Source organism: Oratosquilla oratoria, chromosome 42 (genome assembly GCF_046742065.1).
Source record: "Oratosquilla oratoria isolate Oo_2021 chromosome 42, ASM4674206v1, whole genome shotgun sequence".
Lineage (NCBI taxonomy): Eukaryota > Metazoa > Arthropoda > Malacostraca > Stomatopoda > Squillidae > Oratosquilla > Oratosquilla oratoria.
The window spans coordinates 17,321,150-17,333,649 of NC_134818.1; the positions used below are offsets into that span (position 1 = coordinate 17,321,150).

At 38.0% G+C, this 12,500-nt stretch overlaps 1 protein-coding gene across 6 annotated transcripts in view; it reads left to right on the forward strand.

The window, feature by feature from the left end:
* LOC143021713 (sodium/potassium/calcium exchanger Nckx30C-like) overlaps nt 1–12,500 on the forward strand; it is a 542,467-nt gene that overhangs the window by 337,239 nt on the left and 192,728 nt on the right. The window contains exon 3 of one of the 6 annotated variants that reach the window (XM_076179383.1): nt 3,162–3,185. The exons of the other annotated variants lie outside the window; for them this stretch is intronic. Coding sequence (XP_076035498.1) covers nt 3,162–3,185 — 24 coding nt within the window. The remainder of the gene's footprint in view (nt 1–3,161; nt 3,186–12,500) is intronic. 6 annotated transcript variants of the gene reach the window in all.

The window sequence follows — 12,500 nt, forward strand, 5'->3', positions numbered from 1 at the left end:
AAGAGTGCAAAGGGCTGGAAATCGCTTAGATCTGGAATGATGGACTAATGTCTACCAACAAATCTTGGCGGAGCAGCTGTCCTTCAATCCAGATGCTGAGATCCAAGTCCATCTCTCGTGGGCTCTTCGGCCATTTTGGTGCATAGAAAGATGTCATTTTGGCTTCTGTCTCACCGGGCAATATAACTCATTTTGGAGGCTAAATCTCTGGTCCGAAGGAAGTTAACTAAACTTAGCTTCAAGACTAAGCTTTCCTTTTGCATGACCTACTTTCTTCGGCCACCCAGGGTCTTGAAGACCAGACTTTCTTCCTTCGGTGACGCAACTTGTATCAAAAACTGAGACAGTTCGTTCTGCACATGGCAGCTGGTTAGTAACTTTTCCAGCTGTGTGGCACTTTTCAAATACTGCTCTGACTGATTCTAGAAGACTTCATTCAGCTTAAAGATCGTCAGATTATCGAAAATATATGGAAAGAGCCTCTCTGTTACGAAAATGTGAAATTTGGACAATTTATTCTGGAATACACCACATTATTTAATTTTTTTAAGAATCAGATTCTAGGCTAAAAGGTCTAGTCTAGGACCTTTAGATTTTTATTCAAGGTTTTGTTGTCACCTTTCACAACATGAAGGATGATTGTCTATTGACTCTCTTTATGATTTACCCTCTAATAGCATATCGACGCTTCACAAGACTACATTACGCTTTCCTCAGGCTCAATGCTAATACAGGAAATAGCAAATGGATGTTTTAACTCAAGCTGTATTGTTTAAGCTGGAAATGTGTGCAATGTAGCTTATGTTGCATCCTATTTTCCGTTACATTATCACTAAAATTGCTCATTCAAAAAATATCATCACTTCTCATTTTCTAATGCTTTGGCCTTTGCCGCAAAAAGACTAAACTCTTGAGAGTATGAACGTTCAATAACAGCTCTTGAACATTCTTTTGCAATATACATCTATTCTGACTACCTCACCACAACAAATTCCACTTATACCTAAACCTGCTTCTATTTGCATAAAGACTACTGTTAGTAGTTACAACCACTGACCTTTGTATTACTATTCTGACTTCAACAACAATACTACGACTCGCCTGACTAATCCTTTTAAGACAACTAGTATTCACCACTATCCTGGCTATTTAGTGGTTTCGCGTATGACTACGATTCTTGTTGCCATTGCAAATGTCAGTGTCTTCTGTCACTATCTTTTAACGTTTGCAGCTGCTAAATCTAACACAATTGATATTTCTAATACAACTGCTATTTCTAACACTCCCATTTGCTTCTGTTGCTATTTCATTTTACTGCTACTATTACTATACCTACTAATACTGCTACTCTACTAATACTGCTACTCTACTACTACTACCACTATTATACTATTAAAATTACTACTACTACTACTACTGCTGCTGCTGATGCTACTGCTGTTATTATTACTACTACTACTGCTGCTACTATTATTACTACTATTACTGCTACTACTACTATCACTAATACTGTCGCTGCTGCTACTGTAACTATGAATAATACTTCTAATCTAAGATCACTATTACTATTACTACTGGTGGTACTGTTTCAAATACCAAAGCCACCGCTATTTCTACTACTGCATCTACTATTGATAATGCTATTACCGCCATAATTGTTACCATTGCCACTGATAATAGTACTGCTTTTGCCACTAAGATTATGACTATTCTCTTCTACTATTACTTTCACTCTCTTATTATTCCTATTACTATTACTGTTATTCTAGCATTGTTTATCTATTACACGCACCCTAACACTATGACTGCTACCGCTGAAACAATTAAAAGTGCTTTTACTATCATTATTACTATTCTTTACACTATTAAAGCTGCTACTGCTGCTGTTGATATACACTTCTGATACTGCTTGTTTTGTAAATGTAATATGATTTAAATGCTGTGATTATTTTCACTGCTTTTCTTGTTTGATTCCCACGCCATCGACAGCAACCCCTACCCTACCCTAACCAGACCTCATATATACACAAAAAGGCCTTTTTCCCCCTTATAAGTGGGTGGCCAACTCCATGCATACACGGCTACCCATGTCCAGCACATGCGCTACTGCTATAATTGGTGGAACTGCTCTAGCTGAACAGCGATATGTGAAAGCCAAAGAATACATTAACCAACATACCAACCAATCAAACCAACCCAAAGAAAACCATACCAAACTACAACCCAACCAACCAACACACCTAGACATAAACTAATCAACCAAACCTTACATCCACCAACCTACCAACCAACCAACAAACCAAACCACCAGCCAACCATTCAACCCAGCACCCCTTTACGAGACTGCCAAAGACACTTCCGACTGCTGGATGGAGCGGACCAAAACGTCTTGGACAAAATCTTACCCGGGCCAGGGGGCGAGGAGTCACTAAAGGGAAATCGTTTGAGACGTCTTTGTCTCTCATCTCTTTTTGCCACTCCCTGTGCTGCCCTGACCTTTCGCTCCTCTCCCTTCGACAGGCCTCAGGGATGAGGAGAGCATCTATCCTCTTTTATATAAAAATAGAAAATTTGAGAGGTCTCCATAAGACGGAACTCCTTTTCTTATTTTTTTTTCTTGACCAGTTAAAGACACTTGATTTCCGGCTCAGAAGAAAGAGCCCCAATTTTGTTCGACATAAAGCATTGATTCGGGACCACTCTTAACATTTTTTTTCCTCTTATATTGATTGTCTTTTGTTTAAGTCAACCAAGAGGATTAATAAGAACGGTTTGTAGAGCTGGGCTCAAAACAATCCAAAGGCTCTTATGGCTTGAAAGAGATAAAGAGAAGAGGTAGGAAAAGGCAAGCAAGAGGAAGATCTGAAGAGGTTTCAAGAGTGTCCCTCCTTACTGGTGCTTCGCCCTCCAAGTATCCTTCCCGTCCCTTCCCCTCCCTCCCTCCCTTCTCCCTCCAGTACATCTTACTCCTCGTTGGTGGTGTCATTTCTTACTCAGTCCCTCCCTTCTATCCCCCACCCCCCTCTCTCTCTCTTGTCCTGTCCTAGGGGGTTGTAGTAGACTTGGCAACATCACTGTTGTAATTGTTGTTATTTTTTGTTGTTTAATGTTATTCACCCTTGTGAAGGCACAGTCGCTCTACTAAATAATTCTTCTTACAGCACCAGAACGCTGCCCAGACATTGGTGAGTTTCTGATTTGAATACTAGATATAATCATTAATATTACTATTACTATTATTACCATTATTATTACTATTGCCGTTGTTGATTTATCAGCATCATCATACTCAGTTTTATTGTTACGGATGCATTATTTTTTTTTCTTTGTCATGCTGTTCTGGTTATTTTAATGTCACTGTCATTTTTGTCATCTATCTTTATTATGTGATCATGCTAACGTTTTGTGTTATTTTTTAAAGTTATGCCAATTTCGATTTTTTTCTGCATACGTGAATATGATAAAGATGATAAATGATGATGAGGGCGATAGCAATCATTGCTATTATTGTGATAATTATTATCCATATTCTCATCATTATTTTTATCATCATTGTCATTACCATCATCATCATCACCACCAACTTCATTATCATCACCATCACCACCAACACCATTAATGAATAATTACCATTATCGTCACCACCACCACCACCAGTACTACCACCAACACCAACACCATCACCGCCACCACCATCACAACCACTACTACCATCACAACCGTCACTTCTCCATTAACTGCTATACGGTACCCCAAATGTTTAAACCTCTCCAATTCCCCTTCCCTCTCTCCTTTTAAATTCACTTCTAACCCAACATAACCCTCACCCCTTGTACATATCTTTCTTTTGACAACATTAACTTTCGGCTTCCTTCTCTTGCACATCCTCCCATATTCCACCATCATCTGCTTCAATCCACCCTCACCCATATGTGCAGTATCATTCGCAAACAATGGTTACACCTCCCAATTCCATCCACTCTCACCAACTATATACATACATATACAGGTTGAACAACCATAGTGATATTACACAAATCTGGCACAGTCCCACTTTCACCTCTTCATTCTCGACCCTCAAACAAGCTCTACTACACACGTAGTAGAGCTTTTTACCGTTATTAGCAAAATTCTCTTATCCTATACAGCTGCAACACATTTAAGAACACCTTCCTGTTGTCAGCCCTATCATATGTCTTTTCAAAATCCATGAAAGCCCAAAGGACTTCTTTACCCTATGCCAAAAAAACTCATATATTTGTCTTGCTAAAAAATATTGATCTATACATCCTATTCCTTTCCTAACTCCTCTGTACTGGTCTACATTTTCTTTCTCTTTTCCTTCCCTAAGTCTTTCAATTAACACTATCCCATATTCCTAACCGACAACACTTTAAAGACTGATCCTTCTAAAACTATTACATTCATGCGTGTCTCTTTTCTTATTTGTACATTAGAGATAATCATGCAATCCTCCAGTCCATCAGTACATTCATTTCCTGTAGGTACACATTAAACAATATCACTATTCATTTCACTATAACTCTCCCTTAGTCAGACATATCATAGAAAAAGATCTAACCCAAGTACTCTTTCAATATCTTAATGTCATATTTTTCTATAACCCTTTCATTCTTCTCTCCGTCATTCTCAAAACATTATAATCACAACACTTATAACTATCATCAATATAATCATCACAACAATCATAGGGATCATAACAATATTCATGATAACCATTATCATCACTATCATCATTTTTATTATTATTTATGTTTACACAATATATTCTTATTTCTATTAGGTTTACGTTTTTTTTTGTACTTATTAGTTCCATAAATATTCTTATTATATTTACGATTATCATGTTCAGTGAGGTATTCACTGCCAACATCCTCATCATAACAATTAGTTATATTATTTTTTATCACTACAAATATTAGTGTTTTTGCAGTTTAAGATTAGTCATTTCATCGTGATTACGATTATATCATAATTACCATTAATGCTACAAACAGCTCTGATATTACTACTACCATTATCACTGCTCTTGATACCAAAACTACTATTAATGGTACGACAAATTCCCCAACAACCACATCCAGTATTTTTTCTCTCCTTTATTTTCATCATTTCTCGTCAGTTCTTTCTCTTTCACATCACGTGACTACCTCCTCAGCTATGGCTAACCTAATCATGAGAATGGAATGAAAGTGGAGGGGGTGGTGGAGGAGATGGTGGTGCAGAGGTTGAGGGTAAAGGGGCGGAGTTATTAAGCCCCAAACACCGAAGACTTCGAGATTAAGAGAGAGACAAAAAAAAAAAAAAAAAAAAAACAGAACAAGCACCAAGAAGAGGTCAAGGAGGTGAGGTCCGAGGTGAAAGAGAAAGAAGGAAAAAAAGGAGAGAAAAAATGCAAAGCGATGAAGGTGCATGGAATGATCGCTGTGGCTGCTACTACTTTTTTTTTATTTTTGCATCTTGCTACTTGCATTGCTGAAAATGTTAATATATATGTATAAACACACACACACACACACGCACGCACAACGCACATGCACGCAGACATACACACATACAAACACACCAATTAACTTACTCGCACACAAACTTACAATAACATACGCACACACGCAAACATATAATATATATATATATATATATATATATATATTATATATATAATTATATAATCATATATATATATATATATATATATATATATATATAAACACAATTTGTACACAAATGTACACAATTTTTTCTAGCTTTTTTCATATTTTTCTTAATGATTCTTATCAAGATAATTATGCATACATGTATGTGCCTGCCTCGTTTGTATTTTTTATAGTAATATGATTTTAGATGTAAGGATATAGTAATAACAATTATTTAATATAGTAACATTTACACACATGGTTTACAGATAGGAACACACGCACACTTATATACACATGAGTACAACTTAGAGACAGGGCCCTATGAACGTTGCTATTTTCTTATATACTAAATCTAGGTAAAATGTGGTAAATACACACACACACACACACGCAGATGCATGCACGCGAACACGCGCACGCACACCCAATAACATAAACACACACAGACACACACACACACGAATACAAATACACATATACATTTACATATACACATATTGCATACATATACATGTACATATACATATATCTATACATATGTATATGCATATGCATACACATGTGCGTGTGTTTATCTATAAACATAATCATATAATTATACACATACATACAAGCAAATAGAACACCATGAATCACAGAGACATGACCACAAGCGGTTTCTTCTATTTGAAAGAGCCGAACATCTACTTTTTATATCTTGAGCAAAGAGTCATGCTCTTAACTAAAGTAATCTTACAAGCACACTGAGAATCTTTGTATTCATACTCTGGTGTACGCTAGGATGTTTTACAGAAGCATAGTCTATAATAATAGAATTTAGGAGGTTAGTTTTGTTGTTGTTTCAATTAGAACCAAAGATGACACACGGGATAAAAATTTAGGAGTTCGAATTGATCCTGTTACATCGTAATAGTTAGATACACTACACAGCTTCAGCTACATGGACACAGTTTGCTTCTGATAGATGTTGGTGCAACAGTGTGTAAAGGGGAGTTCGTGCAGGAAATGAGGCAAAGGGGGTGGGGGTGGGGGGGTAAATGTGATATCACGTGACAGCTTTCCTCGTCCACCAAGGAACCAGTGCTGACATCCTAAGACTCTTCTATTTGGTCGCAGGTAAGGAAGAAGAAGGCGAAGATAACGTGTGACTTGAACTTCGGAGGGCTGACAGTTCTTCTTCAATTATCTCTTGTTATCTGTAATTATTTCTGTGAGGTGTTTCAGGTACTCTTACTGCTGTGAACACTGTTTTATCACCTTAAGTTGTCTAGAATTTTTAATGGGGACGAGGTACAAAAGAAACTTATAAGAGATTAAGCCATTATAAGGAAGAGGAATATGATTTTATATAACCTACCTCCGCGGGTCTGCGAGACAGCGGCGCGATTGTCCGCAAGAACAGAAGCGTTGGTAATCTACAATCCAAATCAACAACAATAACAACATTTAATAGATAGAAAGCAAATCGCGTAAATCTAGTCTACAAAATAAGAATAGAAAATAAGATTCTAGACTCAATGTACTATTTTATCAAGTTACTTATGTAATGATGAAGGCAGAAAACCGTGGACTAGGAGTCTAAGAAAGCAAAGAATTGAATAAAGGAGATGGAGAATAGTTAAGCGATATGGAAGTTCTTGAAACATTAGTTTCTTTGGGTCAAATACAGATAAAAGAGACAAAATCATATAAAAAATTAATACAACCACCATAACAAGAGAAATGATCCAATTAGACTCATACAAACTCTTTCAGAACATTGAACGAGAATTTGACAAGACATAATAGTCTCAAACTGTCAGGAAATAGATTTAATTTGGAAGTGGGTAGAAACAACTTCGCCAACCGTGCAGTTAATAAATGGAATAAACTTCCTGCAGAGGCAGTGCAATGTAGTTCAGTTCGAAGCTTTAAGACTCGCTTAGATAAACACCTAAGCAAGGTGCTGTAATGCCTGCCATTTGCTTTATATAATTTGTTTATTTGTTTGTTATTATTGTCTGTTGGTTTATTATTACTTGATCGATTATTATTTATTATTATTTCTGTCAATTTATTATTATTTACTATTTACCTGTTTGTTTATTATTTAACGTCACCTATTTATCTTATCTATTATTATATTATCATTTTTACTTATTAATTCATTTATTATCATTATTAAATTTTTTTCGCATCCGACCAAGTTATGGACCAAAAGTTCTCCTGTCGGCATACTCCTCCTTTGTAATCGTTCGTAATTGGTAACTGGAACCAAACTCCAACAAAATAATTTCATAATTTCCTGAATTGCATCATCCCAGTCTGTCAAATGTAAGTTATATGATATCAGCATTAACCCAAAGGACAAAAAGAATTTTTTTAATAGATCTGTTTAGGAATCAATCTTAGAAGCATGTTGGTTTAGGTAAGGTATGGTTGAACGACAGGCATGAAATACTCAAGCATACGTTTATGGAAGTAGAGATGTCATACAAAGTCTTTCACAACAACTGGAATCCCGTATTTCTTAGTGACCTCGATAGGAATAATCTTGAAACAAGGAAAGAACAGACAAACTGGACGAATGCACCATCGAACTTGTTTACACTGTTCCTCCTCCTTTAATGATGCGCACTTTGACGTTCTGAAGAAAGCTCTGCGCAGAGAACGTACCATCAAAGATTTATGAAGTATTTCAAGTTATTGAAAATAAAGAGGAACAGTTATAATCAGAAAGTCTGACATAGCTTCTGAATTTAACGATCCAAAATCAAACTCTTCTCTTTTGCCTAATGTGTAATACATTCTTCCGTGATCTGAATTTTATATTACTGGATAGACGATAGATATTTTAAAAATAAATGTACATGACCACATCATCTGTGCGGCATCAACTCTTCATTAGTGACGGTAGTAATCGCTTTGATAACTTCAAAACAATTTTCTTTCCCTGAAAATCAAAAGTGATAAAAATTTTGGATATCGAAAATGATCCATTAGCCAATGATTATAAAAACACATAGATCATATTGAGATTAAGCTATCGAAAGAATATTTGATGCAATAAATCACGCACCGACGAGCAAGAATGTGGCCGTTAAGGATAGAAAATGTGAAGGACTAACAAATGGGAGGACCTATGTTACTACTATTTATGTAAAGGTCTCAAACTTTTAATCTCAATGTTCCTTTTTCCATAACAATCCGGGCTTGCTTTTGCAAGGAGCAAGGGACGGGACGGGGCAATGAAGGGGGACGGGACAGGGACGTGGGTGGGGTTTGTGTGTGTGTGTGTGCAATAAGGGGGTGGGGTAGAGGAGAAAAAGAGGAAGAGGGGGAAGGAGAGTTGCCTGTGTGGGATGATGACGACCCTGCATGATGGTGCATTGCGTCAAGTGGTGAGAAGGAGGGTGTAGGGTATTACATGCCCAGTCAAGTGAAGTGTTTATAATTTCGCAGGGCTTAACATGGACAGGATTGGGTGGAATATCATATTGCTCGTTGGCGCAATGCGTCAGAAGAGTGACGTAGTGCTGCAATGCGTCAAGTATGTTGTTTTGTTTTTCGAAAGAGGAAAAAAGAAAAAAAAAAAGGAGTCGGCCATGGATGGTGCCGGGTGGGGGAGGGGGGGAGGAGGTAAGAGGGAGTAGAACGATCAAACAGAAAACTTTTTTCATATTCAAGATCCCCAAGGTTGCGAAAAGTCTGGAAGGGTTGGTACTTATTCGAAGTCAGGTACCTCGGTCATAAGGAATTAGATTCTTTTTAGTTTTCTTGCATCACTTATCCACAAACGTTTATCAGCTGCTGTGCATATGTAATAATGGTTAGTATATACCAAACGCCCTCGCTGCTAGTTTTCTCTTACAAAAACTCCTAAGGGCAATATTCTGTGTAACTGCTAATGTGCGTGTGTGTAATTTAACATGGCCTTGGATCATGTGTTGGACTCGTAATCGACAGCTATTACGCTCCCATAAAGAGCTCCGAGCTCATATATGACCAATATATGAGTAATGCTGTGACCTCACACCCACACACACACCGCGCCCACGAGAGTTGAAGTAAAGACTCGCAGCGCAGCGATACTGAAATTATTTCATCCCTAGGCGGGATTTGAACTCTGACCACCGTAGTGGCAGCCGCGATCGCCACCACTGCGCCAGTGCGTGTGTGTGTGTGTGTGTGTGTGTGTGTGTGTGTGTGTGTGTGTGTGTGTGTGTGTGTGTGTGCGTGCGTGTGTTGGAAACCTATTGGCGTGATGTGAGGAGCCAGTCTAGTCTTCATGGTTCGCACACGGTTAAGAATTGTCTCCTCGGTTCTAATGCATTTCAGGGCTTAAAACTGTTTGTGTGAATTTCTGCCCTCGATACAACATTGTAGGTCCCAACAATGGTCCTATGAGACGGATGTCAGTAAGAATCATGTCCTCGTCGCTCGCCTTCAAATGGAGGTACAGCCTCGAGGGGCTGACATTCGGTTCATCGACTGGACCTAAGATCTTTTTCTCTTATCTTTGAATATATTTTCTCTACCCTTTGATATAAGGAGAGGTGACAACTAGGGGCGTCTCCCCTTCTACCACTACTATGAGCAGCTGCCATTTAAACAATCTTAATCTAATACAAAAGAGAAGACAGTCCAAAGTTTCTTCCTAGATATATCTAGGGGAGAGTCCAAGGATCATTGCCGGCCACTGTGGGGTTGCGGAGTTACCAGTCTATGAAACTTGAGCAAACAATTACCATTACACAATGTTGGAAAATATCCATTCCTTGCTGGGTTTTAAGGTGATGCATAGTTACATCTAGGACCTATTCACACTAGCGGTTTGAATCGCGCGGTACCGCAGAGTCGAGGAAAAAACCTACGCGATTGTGTTTGTACGCCTCCATTGACTTACATTGTATTTGAACCGCCGAGGTACTCATTAGATAACAAGTCTGGATTTTATTTCATAGCAAAATTCTTAAAACTTTCAAAATCAAAGTGCGAGGAAGCGTTTATAACTAGCAAAGAAACATACCAAATACTAGAGACTAAGAACAGACAACTAGATAACTCGTGCTCATGGCTTGCTAGTCTAGCGATTATCTCATGAAAAATGATCTCTTCCAGAGCTAATTACCTTTCTAGGAATGTCAAGGGTGTGGGTTGTTGTTTATTTGTGGCTGTTTGTGTTTAGTCACGCCAGTCTGTCAAGTCCGTATCCATCTTCAGGTAATTCTACTTAGTAAATGTTTGCAAGTGTCACCATATATTGCATCTAAAAAGTTACGGAGGTACAGTCAGAAGCAAAAATTTTTACCAACTCTACAGTTTTCACAACGTCAACAACAACAACAACATCAACAACAACAACAACAACAATAATAATAATAATATTAATAATAATAGAATAATAGTAAAATAATAAAATAATGATAATAACAATAACAACAATAATAATAATAATAATAATAATATCATTATTATCATTTTTGGTCGAGTAGGTGATATATTTTCCTATGTAGTATTCAGCTTATATTTAGGTAATTTTCTTGAAAAAAAAAAAAAAAATAGTTGTCAGGCAAAGAATTTGTATAGTGAAAAACTGTGTAGGTGAAAAATTTTGCTCATAACTGTATATGCTAGTCAACTCTTTTATAGAGGAGGCGCTTCGGGGTTGAATGAAATCGCCTGGCGGTGGTCAATTTCAAGGGAAAAGTACCGCTCTGTACGGTAGTGCTTGAGACATAGCTGTCCACTCCAGGGGTTCTTAGCGTACCCAGAGAGTCCTCAGACCATCGACCCGTACCTCCATTAACCTGACACAGAATATAGAATGGTAATATATTAAAACTAATCAAATATACAATGTTACCGCAATGGACTGTAATGAATTCATTCATCAGATGAGCATTAACATCAAAAACATTGTACAATGTTCTCTCTCTGCTCTGCCGATTTAAATGTTTAAGTAATCTTTCGCTAGTCATCTATGTATCCCTGTAAACCGTCCCGAGAACCACCTGGAGGTTCACGAACTCCAGGTTGAGAACCACTAGTCTACTAGGACAGACACGACACCGTTACGAATTCCGTAATTTCGTTCCAGTTGACGTAAGACGAATTTTATCCATCATCAGGGAACCTCCAGACACACAAGCCTCCGCGACAACTACTCGTGAGATACGAGGTGCGGATGAAAATATTCATTTACCAATTCTTTCCAAGCCAAGCGACACTTTTCTTTGCATTCCTAGCACTCTATTCATTTCTGTGACACCTTCAAGGTATCAAAAGGGATATAAAAAATCCACATTAACTCTTTCGTGCTGAGTGTCATTTTTTCTTTTATCCTGGATACCGCAAGGCTATTCTATTTGTCCATGGCGCAGTGGTTAGAGTTCCCGGTTGCCACTGCGGCGGTCCGGGTTTGAATCCCGCCCAGGGCTGAAATAATTTCAGTATCGCTGCGCTGCGGGTTGTTACTCCAGCTCCAGCTCCAGCGGGGAGTTGGGTGTGTGTGCGCGTGTAAGGTCACAGCATTACACATAGATCCGTCATATATGAGTTCTGAACTCTCTTCAGAGAGGGAAATAGCTGTCGATCACGAGTCCAACACGTGATCCTAGACCATGGTGAATCTCACACACACACATGTTATTGAAGAGGTGTCATTATGTACGTAATATCAACGAAAGGCCTTTGCATGTCTTCTTGTATGATCGAGATGGAATGGACAAGGAGTTTCTGAACTGGCTGTCCTTTTGTGTTGTGGTTAATACTTCAAATATGGCGCCGCAAAACAAAAGACAATATTCGTATATCCCTAATGAACACAGCTCTTCACATTGAGCTGTCGTTGTACAGAGT